We start from the raw sequence: 27,619 nt of genomic DNA on the forward strand, positions 1-27,619 counted from the left end.
TCATAGCGCGATTCAAACCGCAGACTTTCACTATGGCAAGTATTTGTCTAAGCGCGGTTAGAGTATTTCAAATGTCTCTCTCTCTCCTTTCTCTCTCTCTCTCTCTCTCTCTCTCTCTCTCTCTCTCTCTCTCTCTCTCTACATATATATATCTCTCTCTCATTCGCTTTCTCACTCTTTTTCTCTCTCGCACCCGGCATTCTCCGGTAATTACTTCAGGTGCTAAGGCAGCGCGGCATCCACGCGGTTAACGCTCCGAAGAATATAGCAAACTCGACTCAATTCCACCATGAAATACACCTATGTCTCTTCCATGTGTGTGTGCCTATGTGAGACGAAAACTTCACCGGTTGAAGTATATAGTGTAATAGATATAAATGTATGTACTGCGAATAAAAAAATTCGTGAAAAAATTCAAGAAAAAAAAACCTCTGCCTCATTAGTCCGCTGATCGAAGTATACTACATATATTGTATACATATATACACGAATAGTATAATTATTCGTATATTATAAATAATATTTATAACATATTTATGTGTATAGAAAGCGATTTGAGTTTTAATTTTGACGGTATATTCATTCATTTTGATGTCACGTATATACATATATGAGACGTGGTGAAGAAATTTTGAATCAATGATTGAAATAATTAATTAATCGACCCACCAGCGGATGAAGACTTCTGTATACCTACATATTTATGAATCTATTCCTAGACTCCATGTTGCTGAATTACGATGAATCATTTCAACTTTGATGAACTTTTTCTTTCTAACATACTATACGTGAGGAAGTGATAGATTATATTTTTATGAATTGAGAACAGCGAAACGAGATTGAAGGAATTGAAGAAAAAAAAAAGAAATGTGAACGATAATGTGTCAGGTGTATTTAACATGGTAGAAAGTGATTTCAGGTCACTGATCTCGGGTATTTTTCGAGATTTCTAAAACTGCCGTACAAAAAACTTAAATTTGTAGAATGCGAAAAAATGTCTAACATCGATTGTCATCGAGTGGAACTCGGATATTCGTGAAACATTCAAATATCGATGTCACGTCGAGGAAATTCCATTAAGATCACGCGAGATCGAAACGACAACAATTTGTGCCGTTGTAAAATAATAAAAACGCCATAGATAATTTCGGAAATCCAACGATTTTGCGGAACGAACGCACATCGAGCGTGCGAGGAAAAAGTGTGTAGGGTGTGTGAAAAAAAATGAACGAATAAAAGAGAACATTGAAAAATGAAAAGCACGAGCGAATGAAGAAAAAACGAACTGACTCTGTGCCCCGGAGTCATAGGAAAGGCAGAGAAAAAAAAAAAAAAAAAAAAAAAAAAAACAAAATAGGAAAACGTGAAATATAAAACTAGAAGAGAATTCAGTCTGCGTTCGGGTCACGCAGTTCCACATAGAAAGCGATTCAGGTATCTTTATTTATTTTTTCATCATCATCACCATCGCGAATGTTTTTCTTTTCTTCCACTTCTTTTATTCCCTTGTGCACGATCTCAATCGTTTTAATCATCTCGTATTTTTCATTACTCTTTTTTTTTTTTCTCCTTTTCATTCTCATATCAATCGACATCTCTCACCTCATTACTTATGTTCGAGAATAACGTCTCATTGTACTGGAATTATTGCGGCACGTACGCCATTATAATGAAATATATAATCCACCTGCCGAAAATTTACTCACGCTCTCTCTCAGCAGTCGGTACAATGATATCATGCACCTACACATATACAACTACGTGAAATTTACCTCTCGGTACTCTACGTTACTCGAAATGTTACGGGATTTTTATAACATGCGGTAATGAATAATACGGATGACACGCCCATCGAAAAAGAACAATAATAATATTCATTGTTCCAATATCAGATTTTTCAAAATCTCAGTTTTCCATGCGCGCGTATATCTACTGGAATCCCTACCTAAGACAGCGCGGAGAATATATATATATATATTTGCGTTTTGCGGTACTCGAGCTCGCGTCTCATGCATATCCTGGATAAAAAAATATTGCCTTGGTTTGCGAGGATCGGAAACCGTGTAAGAAAATTTACGTTGCGAAATAAAGCATGTAAATTAATTATACCGCGGGGATCATAGCGTCGCGCTTAATTGAATCGCGGAATACATGTATGCTTCTGTGGATGTATACCTACGTATAAAAGCGATGTATACATAAGAGGCGTTTGTACAAATACAGATCGATTAAAAGGCGTTACAATTATTTTCTAGGTTATAGTTTTACCCGCAAAGCGATCCAGTTATATTCAGTTTATTTTTCACTTTAAACGGAGCAGTTTTTCTCTTAAATGGCCAACGGCCTTTTTCCACTTTTTCCACTTATATACCTATGTACCTTATGTACCTGTACCATACCCTCGGCTGTATACGCTATACCGGTGAGAATGAAAGTCGCCGTGTAAGTCCGGCGTATACGTACGTCTGTGCACTCTAGGATATATATATTCGCGGCTGTTAAACGAACCGCTTTTTTTTTTTTTGTTCTCTTTCCTTATATTCATTTCATTTTTATTTATTAACTCATTTCCTTCTACACTGTTTTCATGCGCCGTAAACGCGACGAATTACTTGCAAAACACGGTATAAAATAACTGTGCAATTATCCATCCATACATCTCGTTCGTTATGCAGCCTTTCCGCGGCGTATGAACGTACGTTACGTGAGATTACGCGCGTAAATTCATGTGCATAAAATTGCGAATCGAAGAAAAATGTACTACATAATATGATTGTGACAATAAAAATGCCAAAGACACGGCGACGGCACGCGCGGCCTCAAATAACTTTTTATCCTACGTGCAACCTTTTAATAGACGTACAGGGCGATTCACTCCGCATTCCGGCGATGGGAGGAGTCTGATTTTCCGAATCGGTTACAATTTTCCGAATACGTCCGAGTCGGTCCCTCCCACTTTTTTCAATTTTTACCGAGCACCGAGGTGCGTCGCGTGGACGTAATAGGGCTCCTCTCGTTCTCGAAGTTCGAGGCGAATCAACCTGTATACAGTATAAAATTTACCGCGCCTCTATTTCACGGCTTACGTTCTTTTTTTGCGCTTGTAATATCGCCGTCGTGTCGGCGCGCTCTCGTCAGCGTTGCTCCGTTCGTTTCTCATTTCCATCGATACAATGCCCTCGGATGAATGAAGGAATAAAAATGTAAGAAAAAAAAAGAACGAACAATAAAACGACAATTGTAAAAAATACGGTAGTCACGTACCAGGTTGGCTGAATACCTCATAACCCTGCGGTGGACCGTTATCTCTGTCTACATCGACATGTACGACGGTGTAATTATGTAAGGGAATCGATAAGAAAAATGATAGAAAAAATTGTTAATAAAATAACCCTTATTATATATCACTTTTAATCACGATATCATTTTTCTTTTCCAACTAGCAGATTTTTCATAATGATTGGTAATATGATCGGAATCTCGTTTCGTTTATTTATTTAGAGATTTTTTCAATTGTTCGTAAAAAAAAAAAGATCGTCAAGGTTTTTCCAAAGAGTATTCGGGAAGTTAAACGTTACGATCGTGAAGAGGAGAGCTTCGAATTTCTAGATTTTAGGAATGGCGCAGCGAAGGTGTGAGAGAAATAAAAAAATAAATCAAAGAAACGTAAGAGATCCGTGGACGGGATGTGATCGCAAATCCGAAACTATATTTTATCGCGTCGTATCGAAGACGGTGGGAAGTTATGTACGTAGGAAATTATGAAATTCGATATCTCCGGCCTGAAATTCAGCCGAGCTATAATACAGGCGCCCCTCGTCTCGTTAATATTACGACGAGAAGCTCATTTTCAAGATCAAGTTTCTGTAGCTGGTATATTCAGTTTGTACCTTGGGAATACGATGAGCAAAGCGACATAACCATAACGCGTATGTATGCCACGTGTGTACGTGTGTGTGTGTGTGTTTAATTTATCTATGAGTCGTGTGTGTGTATTATTTGCTTCTGCAGAAGTCGCCAGAGCTACATAATACACACACCGACTACCGGTTAATTTCAAGATCGCGAAAGGTCAAAGACAAGGACGTGCGTACGTAAGGAGAGATAACGAAATTAAACAACGCGCGAGACGCGAAAAAAACTAGATTAACGGATAAAATTACGAATCATTATCAAAATCAGGCGCGGGGCGGCACTGCAGGGTGTGTACAGTGGCGTAGCGCGGGTACCGACGACGTCTTCGGGATCGAAGAAAAACGAGGAGATGAAAATAAAATTAAAAAAAAATGGAATGAAAAAAATAAATGAACACGAGTCAATGAAAAAAAAAAAATATGGCTGTACGTACAAGCAGGTTGCACTCTGTGCCAAACACCGTTAGAACGACTCCGAGGAACGAAGTGCTCGAATTTGCATACGAGCAATTCGAGTTATGCGCGCGCGATGGAATAAATATAACGGAATTTATTTTGTACGAGCGCGAGTATGCGCCCGTATTATTCGTCATCGCGTGAAAGGAAAATAAATTATCTATATTGTATACGACGTACGTTTTTATACACGCTTCGGGAGCGTCCTTACGTTTTACGAGAGTCAACGTTGTTTGAACTCCTCACCCCGTAACACCTCCAGAGCTTTCTTCGCGCTTGAGGGTAAAAAAAAAAAAAAAAGAACCAAGTAAATAAAAAAAATCGTACGAATCTAGAGTCCCACTGGAAAACTAACGAGTATTTATTATTAGACCGAATTAGGGTATTTCTAATCTCCTCAAAGGTCGCATAATTTTTGTCTTTCGACGAGTGGCCGGTTACAACGATAATCCTGTCGGAGAATCTCTTGTGATCTGCAGCTTTTTTTTTATCGCACTCGGTCGGTACGACGGCCGAAAAAAGTCGAGGAGTTTTTTACCGTTTTCCGAAACTCGCAATGTTGAATTGTTTCGCGTTTTTTTTTGAAAATCGTAGAGTTAAAGTCTTTCACAAAATCTTCGTTGCTCGTACAAGGGAATTAGCAGGTGGTTTGACCGAAAAAAATGACGACTCTGTCTAAAATAATCAATAGAACAGATCCATTTTTTGATTTTTTTTTTATCCGGATTGTAAACGGCGACTGTGAGAACAGTTGTGAACGATCAACCGACTATTTTCCAGCTGAATAACGAGGAAACATTTTATAGATAATGTATATACGGTATACTGTGACGAAATATGTTACAGCTTATTGCCACCGAGAAAACTGCAGATTCAGATGAAAATAATAAGCGGCGGGGAGGTTTTCTCGCAGCTGGCGTCAGCCAACTAAGTGAAGAAAGTGTAAAAACCTCTGGGATGGAACTAACGATTTGCAATTCATTTCAATTCTTATAATACAGACGTATTTATTTCCGGTATAATCACCTCTTTATACATAGCGTATATATACCTATGTACCTATTATGTGTATACACATATTGTTTGCACAATTCTTTGGCTCGACGTCGTACCTATATGTATACCTATACCTATACGTACGGATAGAATGCGCTCCGTTAATACGCCAACACCGGGTATAAGGTTCAATTAAAGATTTAATCCAACACCATGGAATTCCTCGGTGTAAAAGAAAGATATTTCCCATGATACCTTGTTTGTTGCATAGCGAAGTTCAAGCGGTTGGTACTTCGTCATATTTACGGGGTCGCGCCACGACGAAAGAAAAAAACGAAAAAGAAAAAAACGGCGCCTCCAAAAACCGCGCAAATATTATGTCATCGCACGCGTTCTAATCGATTTCCCTTCGGTAAACTTTTCTTTCCCCATTTTTTGCTCGAAAAAAATGACGTAAAATGGCAGGAGCCTCCTTCGGAGCTTCGGAGCAGAAAATCGAGCGATAAAAGAAGGTAGTTATAAATATTTTATCTTCGCGATTATCCTGAAGAAAATTTTGAACCCTTTCTTTCCTCTAATGGGAGGAGGAAAAAAAGTGGAAAAATTGTGAAAGCTTTTTTGTGCGACTCCATATTTTTTGTACCCGGCATCGTAAGAGATCCGCACCCGACTTGAAGAGATTGAGAAGTGGAGAAAAAAAAAAATCTAATTTAAAAAACGGCCGTCCTCGAATAGATATTATTCATTAGCTACTCCGACGTTCTTCAAACGTTTCGCAGAATAGAACGTTGTAGTATAAGGATTGGATGTAGTCTTCTATTTATTTATTTTTTTCAATCGCGAGCGATCGAAAACCTTGAGGTAATATAGACCACGGGTATACATTAGGGCCATTCCACGTGAACCGGATCAGTCACCTCTCAGATATTTTTTTAATTTGGCATGTCGATTGTCCATGGGGAGTTAGATTTTTGTGCCAAAGGATTTTTGAATTAGTGCAAATTTCGATTTATTATGAACAATCGAAAAATTGAGAGGCGGTTTCTTTAAAAAATCATAACTTCGTCAAAAATGATGTTAGATTTAATTTTTTTTTTTAAATTTACGCGGATGAGGCTATAAATTTATGAAAAAAATAAATCGTGCCGAAAAAGTTTATTTATCATTTGTTTATTTGACAATGAATTTTTAAATGATTTTTAAAACACTGATGGATAGCACCGAAAAATTTAAAAAAAATGCTGACATATACTTTGAACTATACTACAGCCTGTGAATTAATTTCAGAAATGCGTTCGGCTTTGTTTTCGAGTAAAAAATCATCGAAGTTGGCGGCGCGCATAAATTCGAGCTCGTCGACGCCTATGCGCGTGATGACGCGCGTCGAGCGACAGAGACCCTATCTACTCTCTACGGACGCTACTTGATGTACGCTCGACCGCGGTATTCACGAGTCATTTTCGCGATGATCGACACCGTTTAAAAATCTGAAAAAAATTCCATAGCTTCCCCATAACACGGCAAAGCCATAGAGTGAGTTTCAGAGATGTGTTATTTCTCGTTCTCGAGATATCCGGACGCATTGGGACTTTCCATGCTCGCTACTTGGTAGACACTCGGCGGCGGAATTCACGAGTCATTTTCGCGATGATCGACACCGTTTAAAAATCTGAAAAAAATTCCATAGCTTTCCCATAACACGGCAAAGCCATAGAGTAAGTTTCAGAGATGTGTTATTTCTCGTTCTCGAGATATCCGGACGCATTGGGAGTTTCCATGCTCGCTACTTGGTAGACACTCGGCGGCGGAATTCACGAGTCATTTTCGCGATGATCGACACCGTTTAAAAATCTGAAAAAAATTCCATAGCTTCCCCATAACACGGCAAAGCCATAGAGTAAGTTTCAGAGATGTGTTATTTCTCGTTTTCGAGATATCCGGACGCATTGGGACTCCGCGCTCGCTACTTGGACATATTAAGCCACAATAATATCTCAAAAACAAGAAATAACACATCTCTGAAACTCACTCTATGGCTTTGCCGTGTTATGGGAAAGCTATGGAATTTTTTTCAGATTTTTAAACGGTGTCGATCATCGCGAAAATGACTCGTGAATTCCGCCGCCGAGTGTCTACCAAGTAGCGAGCATGGAAACTCCCAATGCGTCCGGATATCTCGAAAACGAGAAATAACACATCTCTGAAACTTACTCTATGGCTTTGCCGTGTTATGGGGAAGCTATGGAATTTTTTTCAGATTTTTAAACGGTGTCGATCATCGCGAAAATGACTCGTGAATTCCGCCGCCGAGTGTCTACCAAGTAGCGAGCATGGAAACTCCCAATGCGTCCGGATATCTCGAAAACGAGAAATAACACATCTCTGAAACTTACTCTATGGCTTTGCCGTGTTATGGGGAAGCTATGGAATTTTTTTCAGATTTTTAAACGGTGTCGATCATCGCGAAAATGACTCGTGAATTCCGCCGCCGAGTGTCTACCAAGTAGCGAGCATGGAAAGTCCCAATGCGTCCGGATATCTCGAGAACGAGAAATAACACATCTCTGAAACTCACTCTATGGCTTTGCCGTGTTATGGGGAAGCTATGGAATTTTTTTCAGATTTTTAAACGGTGTCGATCATCGCGAAAATGACTCGTGAATACCGCGGTCGAGCGTACATCAAGTAGCGTCCGTAGAGAGTAGATAGGGTCTCTGTCGCTCGACGCGCGTCATCACGCGCATAGGCGTCGACGAGCTCGAATTTATGCGCGCCGCCAACTTCGATGATTTTTTACTCGAAAACAAAGCCGAACGCATCTCTGAAATTAATTCACAGGCTGTAGTATAGTTCAAAGTATATGTCAGCATTTTTTTTAAATTTTTCGGTGCTATCCATCAGTGTTTTAAAAATCATTTAAAAATTCATTGTCAAATAAACAAATGATAAATAAACTTTTTCGGCACGATTTATTTTTTTCATAAATCTATAGCCTCATCCGCGTAAATTTAAAAAAAAAAATCAAATCTAACATCATTTTTGACGAAGTTATGATTTTTTAAAGAAACCGCCTCTCAATTTTCCGATTGTTCATAATAAATCGAAATTTGCACTAATTCAAAAATCCTTTGGCACAAAAATCTAACTCCCCATGGACAATCGACATGCCAAATTAAAAAAATATCTGAGAGGTGACTGATCCGGTTCACGTGGAATGGCCCATTAATGAATTCACCGTAACGTGGACGCGTGTATGTATACCCAGCCAGGTACGCTATACCTGTAAGTAATTAGCAAAAAATTATACGTGGGATTCGATCACGACCGTGTAGGAAGATTTCGCACGGCTGAAGGTAAAAAAATTGGGTTGTCGCCGCGGTTGAACTTGAGATTTTTAATTCAAGTTCGCGCGTTTTCAATGGATATTGTTTGACAGGTGTGCAGCGTGCAGGTATTCACTCGTATACACTTGCTCGAGGAATGTTTTATTTGCATATATCTGTTTTGGAATAATAATCGCAAGTTTGCATAAATTTGAATATCGATTCGCTGATCCGGTTGCAAAAATTGACGAAATTATACGTGAACACCGAGTGTGATCGATATACGCGGAAGGGATGGAAGTTGAAGAGAAATTTGACACTCGTCGGTTATTGGATGCTCGTATATTTACATTTACATTATACATATATACTATCCACCGTGCATTTCGGAACGAAATCCGAATTTTTCTACCAATCGATGTAATGAATTCTTCAAATGCGTCAAGGCGATTCCGTTGGTATACACCTATCCGATTGGCAACTGATTTCAATCAATTTCCGCTGCAGCCGATTTCGCGAATATTCGCTTTGTCATTTGACATTCGCCATTTTTATTGCGACGATCGAGTGACCGACAACGAGTGAGAGATGATAAAAAAATTAGATGGAAAAAAGCGAATGACGCGCACTTGCAATAATTGATAAGAAAAAAGGAGTTCTGGCGATTGTGAAAATGTATAACGTCGCGTCTATATATATCTCACTTGTAAGATTGGCGAAGGTTGCGCAAAATGTTTTACTGTAAATAGATCGATAATATCGACGAATCGGAACGGTCGCTGATTTTCCTTTATTAGCGAGATCGCGGCAGCAGTTAGAAAATTCCATTCCGTAAATCATCGTGACTTTCGCGCGATTCGCTATATATATTCAACCAGCTGCATTAGAAGCAATGTAAGCGGCGCAAACAGCGGCAAATATAAGTTCAACCTGTTCGATCGAATTACTTTATATATATACATATATATATATATTTACCACGTTCGCGATTAGAAACGGAGTCAACCGGCTCTTCAACTTCTGCAGTACGTACCGCCACCGGGCCGCCACATCTACGCGGTTGAGAGCCGATTAAAAATCGATACATATTATTCATACGGGGTGTACCCGGGCGATACCTGCGATATTCCGTTTGATCCGTCACGTAACGATCACCGCTAAATATAATAACATAATATGGAATCTGGAGAGACTCTCCGAGTGGCTATACGTTCGCGTACCAATTAGCAGCGGGAGAACGCTTGCAGCGCGAAATTTTGTTGTAACTTACTTCCGCGTTATGCATTGCAGAAACGTCGACGTATAATATACCCGCGGTAAATATGTATAAATATGTACCTATAACGTATACAATATATGATCCTAGTTCGCCGTTCGTATTATACATACATACATATATATATATATATATATATATATTTTACGGCAATCCTCGCAGGAATTTACTACTCAAGTACCTACTGCAATGCGCATTAAAACCGGGGAACTCGCATCTTCGTAAACTTACGCATATGCTACACCCAGCTGTTGTAAATACCGTGTACCTGATACACTTCGCACTTTTTATCTACGGACAATACATACGTATACGTATGTAGTTCATGCACAGATTTTTTGTGACGCCACGTTATATTATACGGTTACGTTGGAAATATTTTAACGTCTTTCGTGAACGAGGCCGCGGTGCTGCAGGTGTAAATTTTTTTGTCAGATTTCTATTTTTATTTTTTTAGAGTATACGTCGAGTACGTATTGAAAATTCCGTTGCAATGAAAAAGGGGTAACCCAATTCGCGACGACGATGGTAAAATTTTCAGGAACAGGAAGTCTTCAAAACTTGTCCGACGCATTGTACGTTACAGTGATTGATTGGTAAATGTGAAAATTTCCGATCGATTTACTTCGTTCAGGAAACACCGTTAATTGGTATAGGATCGCGGAAAATTTCATCAAGAACGCTATGATCATAATTGTTTCGTTACAAGTTGCCGATCAGATCGCGCTGCATTTTACCGTCGTGGTATTTGCAGCTGATGGGTTCGAAACAATCGTAACGATATCACGTCTACAGGGTGTCTCAGAACTAGAGACGAGAATTTGTACACCGTCAACGTTGGTAAAAAAGCGAAATAGTAGAGGCAGAAAAATTTCAGAGGCTCAAATTACGTGTACACTGCACAACGATTCTCGAAATAATTAAACGACAGCGATAAATTTAGCGATGATTCAGAATGTATTTATTATTTTTGTTTTTTTTTCGCACGTATATATACGTCCGCTGCAGTACAACGCGCATATAATTAACGGGTATTCCGGAATTAATTTTTTTTCTATTTTCAAGGTGACATCAGAACGTCCTTTCTCAGTGGAAGCAGTTTCAACATAACGTGGCATTTGGCGTACCCGCACAGGGTGAGTTTAAAGTTTAAGACAATTTTTAATCGCTTCTCACTCTCCTCATCCCCGTCCTCCGAGCATCCCCCCCTTTCATTCCGTTGGTTTTTCATTTTAATACCTGAAGCCCGTTTTATCGCGATACGCGTACTCCGAACGAACGGAGAAGAGGCAAAGGGAAAATAAGATAAAATTTATGAAATGAAATTGCTCGCGTGCACGACCCGCGGGGTGTGAAGGGGTCAATAAAACCTGTACACATAATACCCGCGACTCGCTCCGGGTATACCGATGAAACTTGAGATCGAGACAATGGCAACCGGCACCGGTAATGAATAATTCCGGTACCATGCAACTTCCGTTATCCATAAGGCAACGCCGGAACTCTGGCATAACACATCCTTATGTCTACGATACCATTAAACTGTATCTACGGGTCTCGATATAGCGCGACTTTTCAGCAAAAAGAAAAAAAAAAATAAAAATAAATAAATAAAAAACGACCGGGTAAATGCCTCGCGAATACATGACTCGCGCGTTCGATAGATTTCTAAAATCTAACTCACTTATCATCCGTAATTATATTTTGGGAATAGCCGGCCGTTGTACCGCGATGGAAATTTTCACGGATCCGCGATCCTCGCCGATTTTTGCTACATTTTTTTTACTTCTCTCCCGAAATTGCTTCGCACTAAAAAAAAAAAAGCAAAGTTTCAAATCCGCTCTTTTTTTTTCCGAGTCATTGACACCGACCGCACACGTGACGAACGTTCAAGACGCTCTGAAAATCTCACGACTCGTACGATTTAGATTTGGCGCAAAAGAAATGTGGGAAGAAAATCTCGCGATAGAATCGACCGGCGATCAGCTCGTTCTACGTCAGAGTTTCGTGTTCCGTGTGACGTTCGTTGGCAGAGAGGCGAGCACTCTTTCAACTTTCAAGGTCCTCGTAATCCAACGGCGAGGATGTAACTTTCGTGGGCGATCGCGTTCGCCGGGGACACGCGGTATGCAACCTATTTTACGGGCGGCGGAATCGCGCGCGCGCGCGCTCTCGCGATGAGGGAAAAATCAAAGAACGACACGGGCAATTAACGACCTCGGTAAAAAAAATGTGAAAAAATATGAAAAGGAAAAAAAAAATAGACGCGTCCCGATCGCGCGTTTCGCGGAAGACTGTACCGATTCCTTGGTCAAGACTATTGTGATGTTGTACCTCGTACATTACGTACGTACGTGTGTCTACGGTATAACGAGAGCGATTGGAATTCACGCGAAAAGCAACGTTATATACGACTGGACGATTATACGATCGGACGAATACACGACACCTACGTCGTTCTCGTCGGCAAAGTTAATAAAATTATTTGCGGGTTATACGCGGTATATAGGTGTAACGTAAAATACGACTTTGCGAAGGAATGTCGGGGCGAGGCAATGAAGAATGGTTCCTACTTGCGACCGCATGAATTTATAACGGAATTCTTCTCATTTACTTTTTACTACGTTATTGTACAGTCGAACGCAGTGATAACGTAAAAAGGAACTGAAACTAATCATTAATTTCTCGAAAGCGTTCGGCGATTTCGATTGCATTCGTCGAGACTGATTACCCGCGACTTTATCGATAGAATCTATGTACCCAAAATAACAACGATCGGTCGAAAGCGGACCGCGTTTCGTCGGGCGGAATAATTTTCATTCCGACGAACGTTAGCATCTTTTCGCCGGTTTTTTCGCGTTCTTAAGTTTCTCGATCAATCTCTCAGGTCGCGCACAAGTTTGGTCGATGGCCCCGGCAGCGGTGGCGAGCACGAGCCAAGCCCCGCGCGTATGTGCAACGGTCGTATTACCAGATTACGACATTCTATAAGTCCCCGCGGGTCGCCGACGACGGTATCGGACGGCCTACGCGCGCGGCCGTTCTCAAGGCAAGACGTTGAATTATTCACCTCGAGAAAGAAACACCCGCTATTTAGCAAATCTCTCGGCCGCCCGGCTGCCTGGCGAGTTACTCGAGGATTCCAAACCGTTGCAAAATTATATCCGTACGTATCATCTGGTAGTCGCGTAGTCTCGTTGTCGGTTCTCACAACTATGAAACATACAGTCTGAGCTCGAAGTAGAATCGTTTTCTGAATTGAAGACGACCGTACATCGTATAAAATTTGCGAAAATCCGAACCAACCTCTCCGTGCGATAGATGGAACGTTTTCAATATTTGTACATATTTTCTCGTTTTCTTTGTGAATATAAAAATTATCGATCTTCCGCCGATCGGAGAATGGAATGTTCATCTTGATTTGTTTCTTTCTCGTTTTCTTGTTCCGCATTATTTGTAGTCGTGATAAATTATATTATTATAAATATTTATGCCTACTGCACGTTACGCGTACTTGTGGCTATTATGAGACCTCGCCCGTTTCACGAGCGTGTTGCCGCCGATGATATTTCTCCGTTCGATTACACACTCGTGCTTCGTAAAAGCGTAAACTCCTCGGCAAAGTGTTGTTGTTGAGCTGTAGAAGATAGCTATAGGACGACGACGGCTTATGGCCGCGGCATGAAATGGTCGAGCAGCTCTCTCGGCTAGGCGGGCGTTACCTCTTGGTCATGCGGGGACATTAGTATGCACGTTAAGACTTCGCGGCATACCACCGAAGATGGTGTCGTCATATCGGATTAAGCTACGACTAAAAGCTGACCGATGCCGGCCGCACTATTGTTGATAGAAAGAAAAGAAATTACTGTGAAAAAAATTGAAAACTAACATCATCGAGAAATTAAAAATTAAAAATCCTAGGAAAGTAAAGAAATTGATCAAAATCTTGAGGATAAAAACTCGCTGCTGATTTGACACGAATTGGTCCACGTAACGTTGCATGCGCGGTGTTGCGGAGAGATGTACACGAGGGATAAGAATAATAATAATAATAATAATAATGATAATGATAATAAATAAACTAAATGTACCTCTAAACATCCGGTAGATTATCGTACATCGTAACGTATTAATTTGAATTTGATTAACCTTACATTAATTACGAATTCAGTTGCAGCTGTGTGCGCTGGATAGGATTTATTTTCCTCCCGTCCCTTCTCATGTGATCTTCTTACTCTTTCATTTCATTTTCAGTTATAAATAGTTTGTTTGTTCATGTGTTTGATTTCGTTCGATCATATACGTGCAAGGGAACTTCCGACATTTTTTGTACCACTGCAGGTATTCGCGTACGAGATTTCGCGTCGTTTTCGATCGGCCGAATGATAAACGGACGGTTATATTCGAGAATTCCTTTGCAATTATCACGGCCTTGTGAGAAGAAAGTATCGCTCCGCAGCGTTTCTGGAAAACATCGATCCTCCTCACAGCTCCCACACAAATTCGACGATCTCGACTCCCGATACATACCTACGTCCGCGAATTAACGTCATCGCAACGAGATGCGTAAAATAATAATAACGACAATGATTATTCTCACGCACCTGATGATTTTCTCTCTAAAATTACATCGGATCATCCACCTGTATGCACGAATTCTTTCATTTCATATCGCGTTCCGTTGAAAGAATTCGAACGAGAAACGGTTCAAAGGATTCGACGATTCTTTCTTCCTCTCTTCTATTTTTTAGTTGTTCGTTAGTCGGTTTTTATCTTCTGTACATCGAGCGAATGTAGGATGAGCACCGTTCACGATCCTTGAATTTCACAAGCGCTATTCGTATGGTACGTACGTACGTACATGTGCGACGTAATCGTGCACGCAACACGTTTGACTGGCAATGACGAATCGTATGGAACGGCGTTGAGTATGTAGGCAACATGCGTTATATTATATTTGTATACATATATGTATACGCGTATATTCGAAGCACAGCAAGTCGGTGAGTATACATATAGATATACGTGTCCTTACCTCGACTACGCTTACGTTCGGCAATGGTGCACGGAGTCCGTTTTCGAAGCAACCGTGTCACAGGACATATCAGCGCAGCGGTACGTGAGATTCTTTCCACGGAGAAATCACTTTTATCGCACGTTCTACGCGTAAATCATTACTAGTCCGGTAAATATGTGTGCGTCGTGTACACACTATACGCGCGAAACAAAATCGATATCGTTAACCGATGGATCAGTAAAATGATTCCGCCAATTTCGCCAACGAATTGTGGAAATTAATAGAAACTGGACCAAAAGATAGGGGAAGGGGGCAATCCGGTACCGTTTAAATGGCTGGAAAATATTCTAACTCTCGCTCAATGATTCTCCTATGAGCAGGGTACCGTATTCACGTACGTTGTACATAAGCACGATTGTAGTTCGAAAACTTAAACTTTGGGGACAGCCATCTTTTGGACACCTGGACACGGTCTTGACTACACTTATACTGACTTTATCGGCGACTAGGGGCGTTATCAGTTGCCCGGCGCACAACTTTGGGAAAATTATCTCTGCCACGCAATCACCACCAGTAGTGGTAAATTTTGAAGAAATTACAATCGACCCGATGATACTCGTATTACAGGTACGAAGATTCGGTAAACTTTAGGGACGGCCCTCGAAGTATGCGTAGCGGATATTCATGCGCTCGATTCGTTTCAGGTATTTATACAGCTGATTCTGGAAAAGCGTTCCGAAATTGCATTGATTGCATGTGGTGTGTAATGCACGTGTTTACTAGGGTGTTTCAAAAAAAAAAAAATATTTTTTTTTTTCCTCGATGGTGTCGAAAAGTTGAAAGTACATTTAAAAACAAAAATTTTGACTCCCATTAGAGCCCTTAATATTGATGTGAAGGTTTGCCTCTATCCATTTGTAGTTTTTCCATTTAAATAACACGGGAAGATTTTTTTTTCATTTTTGAATTTTAATCACTTCGGAATCGCTTGTTTCCGCAACATCCCAGTGAGAGGTTTTATAGGAAATTTTACGCTCTACAAAAAACGTTCGAAGGTCAAAGTTCCTCCGATCAACCATTTCAAAGATATCTGCGATCAAAAGTGACATCAATCAAAAATTTCAAATATTTTCCAATAAAATTGCGAAAAAAAATCATACTTTATATTTATATCGTTTTTTTTTTTGGTAAAATCAATTGAATTCTGTTAATCTGAGATTTTTTACTTTTTTTTTTTGCTTATTTACTCTAGACGTAATTCACAAAAAGAATAAAATACATAAATATAAAAGTAAAAAATATCAAACAAATGATTTTTGGGTATCTTTTATAACAAAATTTATTTTATTTTCTACCAAATACTAATAGATTCTATTAAACAATCGAATCTTTATAACTTACATACTTACGTGTACATATGAATATAAATAAACGAGGGGTTTTGATGTGGGCGTTTTTCTCCATACAAATTTGTATCTACGTCTGGGAAACAAGGTTCTCTCCATGGCAGAGACGAGGGGATCTGAATCTTAATGGGAGTTGTTGCGGTATCGAATCTCGATCTCCGTCGCTTATTCCCTCACCTTAAGGTAGGTTCTCTAAAAAAAACCTTTCGCAGCACCGTATAGCTCCTATCACCCTAGCTGTTCGGTATTCCGCGGATCGCGCGGCCTCGCGCGCACACAAACGCACACCGTGCAATGCACACGAGAAACGTACGTACGTTTCGTTGAGCAACCGCCTACGAACGAGGATTTTCGCTACGAGATAAAGATGGACGGAGAGATAACGAGAAACCACTGTACGATTGGGTGGCTGGTTACACCTTTTGTTTTATCATCGTAGGAAAAAATAGAGAAGCTAATTCTATTGCAGCTGAAACGGAAGAATATGCGCGTATATACGTTAGAGTTTAAACGGACCTGAAACGAAACGATTAACTCCCAACGTTCCAACGCTTCCAGAAAAATTCAAGACCTTTGATTGAATCATCGGAATCCGGAGGTCACGCCCGATCGATTGACAGATTCGACGGTACGCACGAAAACTGAATTTGACCGACCGAACGATTTATTGCTTTTTTGATCTTTTTGAAATTCTTTTTTGGAAAGGTTATTTTATGGCTTGAGGTTACTGAAAAGTAAATCAATAAAATTATTTCTTACCGCATTCCCCGAACTCGAGTATTCAAAGGTATCCATACACAGTTACAGACTTCCTCGAGGTCGTTAGATAATATCGTAATGAAATGATTTTTTTTGAAAACGCCCATTTTTCATTGAGAGCTCTATAAAGTACGAGTTAGACATAAGGTACACCTCGACTCGTGGCGAGTTTGCATAATAAAACACTACCGGCGAGAGCAAACATTTACGCACAATTTAGCGCGCACCTGATACACTCGCGTACCTTACAGACGAGAGATTTTCAGGTGCCCTAGCTTTCTCTTAGGAATGAAAAGAGTTATGGGTGTAGCCCGAAGCGAAAATGGACGCTCGAATAATATATATATAAAATTGCGTTACGCGTTACATTCTTCGAGGTATTTCGTAGCGTCGTTACACAGGTCCTCGTACCGCAAATGATGACGCGCTCCCGCCAACCTGTGTACATGTACAGGTATACATACATCCGTCGCTCTCAGAAATTCCACGCGAATTATTTGCCTTACGGTTTTTCGGAGTAATGTGCGTATTTCATTCATTCATGTACCTTTTGCCCCCCACCCCGTTTCGATGTGACTCTCTTCTTCGCTGCAGAACGAGCATCGTCGCCGGCTCTGTAGTTGGCAATTTTTTAGAATTAATGGTCAAGGTTAGCGAGATGGACGCCCGAGTGCGAGACGGGCTCCGGTAATTGTACGAATGACCTCTGGCGGCTGAAGAACGCGGAAACTTTTTTACGGAATAAATTTCGACTCCGATGTGCAGAAACACTCGACACAGGTTAGGGGAGACCGGGGCAAGTTGGAGACGTTAAGCTTCAAGTGCGGTTTTTTAATCGATTGTAAGCGAATTTCAAAATCTGTTGGTATTTTTCGAAAGTATGAGATGTTAGCTATTAAAAAAAAAATTGACATTGAATTCGATCATTCACAAACTATGTAATTTCCATTTTTCCGAAATTCTGCAAATTCCTATCGGGGCAAGTTGACGAATATTAGATTTTGATTTAATGGGCCTAAAAAAATACTTTTTTCGTCAAAATATACTTCAGTTCATTTAAATCCATAAAAGATATGAAAATACAAATACGCATAGTTTATGTAGTTTAGCTTAGATATACATATAGTGATAATTAACACTGGTCGCAAACAAACTGAGCTGCTCCTTCGACATTAGAACATGCCAACATTGAATGGTGAATAAATTTATTCATTTATTTATTTATCAATTTATTCAATGAGCTGCACAATCGTATGTAGCCTAAATATCGATTAACTGAACAACATGCAAAGATCTCGATAAGGACGATCCGTCAACTTGCCCCCACCATCTTGCCCCATTTGCCACTATTTGCAAAAAAAGAACCCCACAAAAAGTACATTGGTGAAAATTCGGAGATTCTATGATCTCTAGGATCTATATGCGTGTAGAAATAAAGTATTAATTCACAAGTCCGATCTTGCTTATCTGCAGTTGTATACAACTATTTTCTTGAGCTCCAGATATTACTTCGCACACGTCTGAAACCACAATGCCTCCGTAAAAAAGCCGGATGACCTTGCCACGCTAGCTACATCGCAAATATTATTGCGTAGAAGAGTGTTTAACACTTTTTGATAACTTACCCGGCGCTATCTGTCAAAATATTCTAAAAACAATTAATTCGTCATCTTGCCCCAGCCTCCAACTTGCCCCGGTTTCCCCTACATACGATTCGCTTTGGCAACGGCCGTGGCCCACTGCGAAGACTATTCGAACACCCCGTACATCCGACGTACGGCCCACCTGACCGACCTACACCCGTCATTGTTATTCCTTACTTACAAATTGACACCAATACGCGTCAGAAATATCTCGTCAAGGCCGTATCCAGGTCGCTGTCGCCCTCCTCGGCTTCGGCATGGGACACCAAAGAATCTCATTCCTCGTTTCCCCCGACACCATGAACACCGGCGTGATACGCGTGCGATCGGAGAATACAACCGATCGCACGAAATGTTTGAATGTACCGATCACTTTTCAGGGGGGTTTCAAACTTCAAATTTTGGACGCCCTCGACAGGCCTCTGATCGACCTTACCCCGGTCACGGCGCAAAGTGAATTCGTCGAGGACGATGCCACGTAAGTACGCGAATCGTTTGGATTACGGATCGTTTACCGTCACGCCGTTCAACGATTAAATTAATAACGACTGGTTGCGCCGATCTTATTTTGCAGGGCTCAATCCTTCCCGGTCAGTCTGCCGGATAATTTCACCTGCAAAGAATGTACGATCAGACTTCTTCGCGAGGCTGAAGAATGGGGTTCCGCATACAGGTTTTGGTCTTGTGCGGACATCGACGTAAGTGTGTTATAATTTTACCCTTGATTCGACGTTTCGTTGTAAGGAAACCCACCGAACCGTAATAGCAAAACGAAGTAGGGGGAAAAAAAAAAAAAAGGGGCAATAGACGAGTAAAACTCGTACGCGCGTGCGAGCGATGATTACGATCCGATGATGCTCATTAACTCTTTTATATTGTTACTCATTTGAGCGGGAGAAAAAGATCCGCAGAAAATTGAGGAGCTGCGGTATCATTACCTCCGGTGAGTGGTAATGACAGGCTTCCGACGGTTCGCGCTTCGTTCAACGATATATTTTTACTTGTGGTTCGGAGAGCTCAGCTTACGCTATGGTTTATGTTCTGAAAATGCAATTCCAATTATTACACTTCTGCAAACAGATACTGGAGAGAAAAGTATTCAGAGAAGATTGCAGTAAACACGGTAAATATTTACTCGGAAGATGCAGATGCGATAGATTTTACCACGGTGCGAGATGCCAATTCAAGGAGGAATGTCTCGACGATTCCGATTGCGGAACTCAGGGCGTTTGCGTTGACACCAAGGCGACAACGGCGCCGAGGAAACAATGCTACTGTAACATCGGATGGTTCGGTCCAGGGTGTAACAAAAGTAAGTTCATAGCCAGTCCAAGGTGTTCCAAAGTCCCTTCGGAACCCTGAGGTAATGTTAACGTTGTCACAGAATCGCCCGTGAAGAGTGTGGACATCGATTTCGACGCTTACACGTCGAAGAACTTATCGGACAGCTTCAAATTGTACTGGAGAATTCTGAAGGACAGTAAGGAATTGGAAGCGGTGATGGTTGTGAACGGGACTTCGTGGGTGGGACTCGGATGGAGACCGAACACTCTGACCCCGGCCTGCCGAGCTTTCCCCGAACTCAGAGATCTCCCCGGGGAACCTCTGCCAAAACCGGAACCAAAGTCCGAACCGGAACCGGAAGCTTCCGCGGAGCCGATCGGCAAGGCGGAACCCGAACCCCACGCTGAATCGAAGGCGGAACCGACCTCGGAACCGAATTCTCAGGCTGAACCGAAAGCTGAACCAAAATCCGAACCAGAACCCACAACGGAACCGGAACCTGGTGCTGAACCTACTTCTGAACCGGAACCAAGTGCTGAACCCGTTTCGAAACCCGAACCTGGAACCGCGGAACCAGAACCTTCGAAATCAGGGGCTAAGAGAAGGTCTCCCAAGGCCTACGGAAGTGGAGTGACTCCGCCCGACGACGATGTCATGGTGCAAACGAGTGTCACGTATCAAGTGAGCACCAAGCAAGGTATGCGCAGTGATTTAGTTTGGATTTAGAGAGTCGAAGGTGATGCGAGGTGAAAGAATAAATGGAATTGAAATGATGATCGGTTTGATTTTATCGTCGCAGGAAGACGAAAAAGAGCAACGGAAGAAGCGGCACCCGAACCAACCGGTGAGTGCCTTTTATACTTTGTAGTCGTAGCTCGAACCATAACTCGATCCCTTGTAAAGCACAAAATTACAAAGGTCGAGTAAATTGCACCACAGTTTCCCAGAGTTATCGTTTCGTTCCCTTCTCTTATTACGTAGTTGTGTAAAAATGTACTCTTAAACGTTTCTTTTGGTATTTACTGTCGTTTCGAAAATTTACCGTATTGTTACGCAGTTTGGTGAAATTTCGGCAACTTATATCGTGTAAATTGCGCTTCGTAATTGTGAGTTAGTAGTTGAAACAAAGGAATTTCGAACGCTTTTAGCCGATGTAATTTGATTTTTTTTTCGTTCAAGTCTAAAGTGAGAGAGCAATGAAATATTAGGTCTAGAAGTTTCTTCGCTGTAGCTGGGTAGATAATTTTCACAAAATTCACGTAGCCACCCTAAAGATTTCTGATTTTCACGTTTACATCCGTTACGCACAGAGGATGGAAACGTAAATCTGATAAAAATTTAACCATAAATCAACCGGGCCTACCTGCGTTCATCCGCGTCGCGCGGTGAAAGCAGGCGAAAGTGAAAATAATCGATATTTACATTGATCACTAATACAGTTTTCGAGGTAACAAGCGCCTCGAGATGTCGGGATTTTATAAATTGCAAAAAGTGAAAATAAAAAATTTACTAATCTCGAATCATCTCTGCGTAACATTCAACGCCTAATTTGATCCTTGACCCCAGTAGTTTGTATCCCGCAAGTATAGTAGTCCACAAAATGATATTTAGCCATCTCAAGCCCGCCCATTTTGTTGATATAACGTTCCTGCAGTGTATTTGCACAAAGCGGTGAAGGTTTAAAGGTGATTAGTTGCATGGTGTTGTTGCTTTGTTGCACAGGGGAGCCCAGCGGCGCTGCTACTCAGATAATCCCTGAACCTGAACCAAAAATATCCACACCTAATCCAGAGCCAGGTTCAGAGTCGGCAAAAAATATGACACTGACAAGACAATCCATATCTAATGGAGAACCCCGAGCAAAATCAAATCCTGAACCACACGCGGAACCAAAATCCGAACCCGTGTCTGAACCCACAGCGGAACCAAAATCCGAACCCGTGTCTGAACCCACAGCGGAACCAAAATCCGAACCAAGCGCTGAACCAAAATCTGAACCAAGCGCTGAACCAAAATCCAAACCAAGCGCTGAACCAAAATCTGAACCAAAATCAGAGCCAAACGCTGAACCAAAATCCGAACCAAACGCTGAACCAAAATCCGAACCAAACGCTGAACCAAAATCAGAGCCAAACGCTGAACCAAAATCAGAGCCAAATGCTGAACCAAAATCTGAACCCGTCTCTGAGCCAAGTGCTGAACCCAATCCCGAACCAAATGACTCGCCTTATCCCGTACCTGAATCCGAACCAAAAGCTGAGCCAAGTTCGAATGGCGATGTGGAACCCATCACGAAATCAGGAGCGACAAAAGGTAACAAAATAGTTGATATCGGTTTGTGGGTTGTAAATATATTCTGGTAGAAGATAATCACGAATTCAGTACTCGTAGTAAATACATATATGTAGCTGACGTATGACTCATTCATACATTCATACTGTTCATGCATGCACACTTATTTTTAAGGGAGAGAAAAAAGAGAAAAAAAAAAAAACGCCGCATAGTAATATGTAATTTAGAGCCGGCGTTGAGGTGCATTACTTTCAATAAGATCATGCATAATGCAACGGTACACGTACAGCAGTGTGTGATGTATAAGAAAGGTATATATGTATATATCTATATTATTTTTGACGAACAATGGAAAAAAGTTGCTTCGCGTCGAAGTAAACGTAGTAGGTATATAATAATGTTGAACAAAGTGCGTTTCTTATACTTACCCAACAATGCAATGCAACAGTTGTTATATTCATCTTCTCATAATACTCGAAGCATAATAAATATGAGAAATATCACGTCTCGCATTCAGCCGCAAATATATACAGTTACTCGTAACTCACATAACGTCACACATGCCAACATATTGAATAATAGGTTTTTACATTATTTTTCATTATTTTCTCTCTAAATCATATGAAGCCCCGACGGCGTCTCCGACCCACAAGTACACTCCGAAGCACGACTTCAATCCGATGGATTGCACGGATATCGTGATCGGTAGTGCCCGAGGAATGACGCATCGTATCGGCGATTATTACACGCGGGATCGTTCGACTCCACGTCCGGATTCATTCTGGGGTGGAAGCGACGGTTTAACGGCGGCCATGGGTTTCGAAAAAGACGGAATAACGACGATAGCGTTCAGGAGAAAACTGGAAACGAACGAGATGTCCGACCATCGTATAGTCGACGCGGCGATGCACGTGATATGGGCGAAGGGTCAGGAGCCGGGAAAATTCGTTCACGATCCGCCGAGCGGCATCGAGAAGAGCAAGGCGTCCGTCAAAAACTTTTACAAACCCGACGAGCTCAAGTATCACGGGCATCACTCTCAACGAGGAGTATCAAGCTTGAATTTCTTCGGTACGTGCCGTCGAGCCGTTGATTTTTGCTTTCGATAAATAAAAATCAACGTGCGACGTACGCCCCCTAATTACCTCGTAGTCAGAATTAATTGACGGACGTTTATGTTATATCGCTTTCAGACGAGAACAAGAAGGAATCCGGAGGTCATATTCCTTTGGAAGGAGGTGTCTGCGGCGGAGAATGGCGTTATCCGCGACATTGTTCATTGGAGAACGGCACGTGCGAATACGCCGCGCGTTGGGTATACAAGGCTAAAAAGGTACTCGACAAATCCGATTCTTTTATTTCGAACGTCATCGATACACGCGGGTTTATGTGCTCAACGTCTTCCATTTCTTTTCAAGGACGAACTCGCGTTTACCGTAGTCACTTCGAACACCGACACCTGGACCGGAATAGGTTTCTCCGATGACATGAGCATGGTAAGGACTCGTAACGATCGTTCCTCAGGGAGAATGGATCGAAATCCGTACAGCGGTAGAGAATAAAGGAGTGATAAAAAAAGGAGATGAAAGAACCGCGGTTGATTTCTTTCAGTCCCAGACAGACGCCATCTTGGGATGGGTGGACAAAGGGACTGGGCGAGCTTTTATGATGGACACTTGGATAAACGGTTATCAACCCCCGATGCTGGACTCGTCTCAAGACGTTGGTAACACGAGTGGAAGCATTCAAGATGGTTTTACCACGCTCAATTTCTCGAGGAAGAGAGTGACCAAGGATAACAAGGATATTTCGATCACCGACGACCACTGCGTCTACATGATGTTCCCCGTTAAGGGTGGCGAGTTTAACGCGGTTAATAAAAAAATAAAGAAGCACGCGATCGTCCCGCTGATATCGAGCGACAGAATTTGCATCAGGTCATGCGGTGACGGTGAGTTACCGAGCGTTAACAAAATGACGTAGAATATTCTCTACGGAAGTTTATCGAATCGTTCGATAATCAACTTAAATTATTATGCAGAAGTTGACGAGGACGCCCCGACGACTCCTGCACCCCCGAGGTTCATCTACGACTTTGAAGTAAAACTTACGAACTTGGGTGCCGGATTTCAAGCTCCCGAACCCAACACCCCAGAGTTTGAAACAATCTCTAATACGATCGCTGACAGTTTCGGACCTTCCTTGAGCAAAGTTCCCGGTTACTACGGTGTCAAATTGAACGAGCTGGAAAGGTGAGCAAATAAACGAATCGAGACAAATGAACGACGGAATGACTAACCATGTTTTACCGGTGTGGATCAATAGCCGAGTCCGAGCTGACTGTATACTTTTTCGTCGAACGCGGGCCAAGGAGTGATACGAAGAAATCGAAAACGAAAAGCCTTTTGTAATATTCAAAGATCGTACAGGCGATGACATTTCACTTTCTTCTCGTTTCAGGACCAACGCCGAGTCTGTTGTAGCAAAAATGAATCTAATCTTGGACAAAAACGAATCCAAGGGGAGAGCTTTGAGGCCCGAGGATACCGAAGCTATGGCCAGGGGAGCCCTCAAGGAAACCCTCAGCACTGGACAAGTCGGTTCCCTAAGGGTTGACCCGCAATACCTTGTCTTCAAGTCACCGCAGAGTAAGTCCACAAATTAGAAATCGGACGCTTTTCAGCTGGACATTTATCGCGGCCGATGTTTTAATAATTTTTGTGTAAAAAAAATTGTGGACTTTTTACAACAGATATAACATTAAGAAAAGTTTTACACCCAGAACAAAATCCAAAAAAACGTTGAATTGTTTGGCAAGAATTTTGATTTTTTTTTAAATATTCTTGTGACCACGTAAATTGAGAGGGATTGATTAGAAAACTGAGAAAACTGAAAATGTTGCCACCCTATAATACACGGTAACATACGTATAGCAGCTATCCGGGATTTGAAAGTTTTCGATAATCTGATAGAACAATCGTCTGTTAGGGTGATAATATTGTGGGACTGATCGCACTGGTGAGATTGCGAGTTGAAGTTTATGCGAAGTTAACTATACACACGACTATTGGAAAGCAATTACCCCGAGCTTCTGCACGGCAAATCTGTTTTACGGGAGTTTGTATGGATACGTTATTGGAAAACCCATATGTGAAGTTTGTTTCGTGACATTAACCGAGTCGAGTTCGTAACTTTGCATCAACTTCTTTATACCGCAACGCAAACGGGGCTGATCACTGCGCCAGAAATATTATTGACAGTAACAAAAACAATAACAACGGTCGGACGTAGAGGACAGTCGGAGGGTACGCGATAAGAATGTGCGAGAAAGAACATTAACGCGGGATTCAATCGCGATCTAATAACTCACCAATTAATGAGAATAGTTTAAAAAGTTTTAATCGCTATTTGCATTTCGCTTGAAATCTAATTTCAAGATCCCACTTCGCTCCACCCTTCCCTCCAATTATCCGAATCCGATAGTCTAGCTAGCCTATTAAACTATTATATCCAGGAATAATTCAACTAGAGAATTTACATACTATCCGCGAAGACGGCGACGATCTTTGTCGGAGGATGCGCTCTTCCGGAAGAAGAGAAAAATATAAAACGAATAGAGAAAGGATGAGAAAAATAAAAGAGAATATCATTCTACAATTTACCTAATAACGAGGTACTTTGTATTTCCAGTCAACGACATCACTGACGAGGATGGAGATTCGGGGCCGAGTGCCACGGGGATTTTCTTGAGTTCGACGAAGCTTTACATCGTCGTTGGTTGTGTCGCTGCTCTGGTAGCGTTGGCTCTGCTCCAAGCGACTTGCACTCTTTATCGATCCAGAAAACGCACATCTAAGGTAAGCCGCGCACTGTTCTTTTATCCTCTCTAACAATGCTAGTCACATAAACTTTCGGCCTTTTTAACCAGTTACTAAAAGTATGTACTTCGTATATTCTGTACGGTAGAAACGTTGCTCCACTACATGGTATAGTTTATATGTATGTATAAGCTTTACAATTCGGTCTGTAACAATCGAATTACGTTCAACTAATTTTCGTAAAATTAGAAATTGTTATCCGGCCGACGATACGCCGAGCTCTATTTGTTATTCTTAATTTCGAATCTTGTCTCTAACAAGTTACGAGTGAAATGAGAAATTCCTCGCGAAACTTCACTGCTTAGAAAAATTATTATACGATTGTAAAAATGTCCAATTTGCTGTTTCTGTTTCACAAACCTTCGGAAGAATAGATCAAGTTTGAAAAAATGAGACGAGGGAACTAAATTCTTAATTTTTATTCGAGAAATAGATTTCTACAAGTCTTCGAGCGATTTGAGCAGACTCAAAACTTATAGCTATTGCACCGGTGACTTCCGGTTAACGAAGCTTTCGGAAAACAAGAAAAGTCCGATTATTTCGGTTTTCACTAACGTTTTACTGAACGCTCTAATTCACTGTGTGTAACGTAATCATGAAGTACCTAACTCCGAAGCTTTCGATTGGAACCAATCTGGTTTTTTCGCCCTCTCAATACATATTTACGATTGCGAGATCATTTCGAACCCAGACAGAAAACGGTGGAAAAAACCATAATGTAACGAATGAGTAAAAAAAAAAAAAAAAACAAAAAAAAAAGAAAGAAAAATTAATCAAGAACAATCTTTGCTTGCTTGTATGTTGCATGTCTCGTTGTTGTTGTTGACTCGTTGTGACGGTTCTTCTCCTCGCCCAGAGGGTGTACGCGCTCCCGCTTCAGGCTTCTTCTCCTGCTTCTTCAATGAATCCAATTCATCACCCAAACTTGAATTCGACGCAGTTACGTCATCAAAGTCAAACCAAGTATCAATACAACAACCACAACCACCACCAACATTTTCCACCAAATATGCACCGGCCCGCCCCAAACTGGTAGCAAACAAATAAAAATATAGCAATCAATTTATTAACCAAGGTATAGAACCCTTTTTTCACTTTCTTAAGATAAAGAAAAAAAAAAAAAACGTTTACTTCATTCTTTCGGATTACTCATTGATTTCTTTCTGTTTGTGTATCTTTTTCCCTCCTTTTTTCTTCGCTGTTTTTCGTTATTCCAAATATATTTTTTACAATTTTTCGAATCGGTCTTCTTAATTTTCTTTAAGCGGGGTGGTTGAATTCTTTTTACCTACTTTCCCTATAAAATATTCTGTGTAATCTTTAATACCTGTCGTAAAGACTTGTCTATCTAGTTGTTCGTTTATCTCTTTTCTTT

General features: G+C 41.1%; 1 protein-coding gene across 4 annotated transcripts in view; it reads left to right on the forward strand.

Annotated features, from left to right (window-relative positions):
- The window catches only part of LOC105690351, a 32,652-nt gene that overhangs the window by 2,974 nt on the left and 2,059 nt on the right, over positions 1–27,619 (forward strand). Inside the window, exons 3-17 of one of the 4 annotated variants that reach the window (XM_012408089.3) lie at positions 11,031–11,101; positions 19,171–19,268; positions 19,365–19,488; positions 19,871–20,102; positions 20,175–20,771; positions 20,874–20,918; positions 21,797–22,387; positions 22,994–23,437; positions 23,560–23,699; positions 23,785–23,862; positions 23,978–24,317; positions 24,408–24,618; positions 24,827–25,014; positions 26,057–26,223; positions 27,101–27,319. In XM_012408089.3, coding sequence (XP_012263512.2) covers positions 11,031–11,101; positions 19,171–19,268; positions 19,365–19,488; positions 19,871–20,102; positions 20,175–20,771; positions 20,874–20,918; positions 21,797–22,387; positions 22,994–23,437; positions 23,560–23,699; positions 23,785–23,862; positions 23,978–24,317; positions 24,408–24,618; positions 24,827–25,014; positions 26,057–26,223; positions 27,101–27,280 — 3,506 coding nt within the window. In that variant the 3' untranslated portion in view covers positions 27,281–27,319. The remainder of the gene's footprint in view (positions 1–11,030; positions 11,102–19,170; positions 19,269–19,364; positions 19,489–19,870; positions 20,103–20,174; positions 20,772–20,873; positions 20,919–21,796; positions 22,388–22,993; positions 23,438–23,559; positions 23,700–23,784; positions 23,863–23,977; positions 24,318–24,407; positions 24,619–24,826; positions 25,015–26,056; positions 26,224–27,100; positions 27,320–27,619) is intronic. The other 3 variants (XM_048652961.1, XM_012408080.3, XM_020854874.2) reach the window with 3 other exon arrangements.

This window comes from Athalia rosae, chromosome 3 (genome assembly GCF_917208135.1).
Source record: "Athalia rosae chromosome 3, iyAthRosa1.1, whole genome shotgun sequence".
NCBI lineage: Eukaryota > Metazoa > Arthropoda > Insecta > Hymenoptera > Athaliidae > Athalia > Athalia rosae.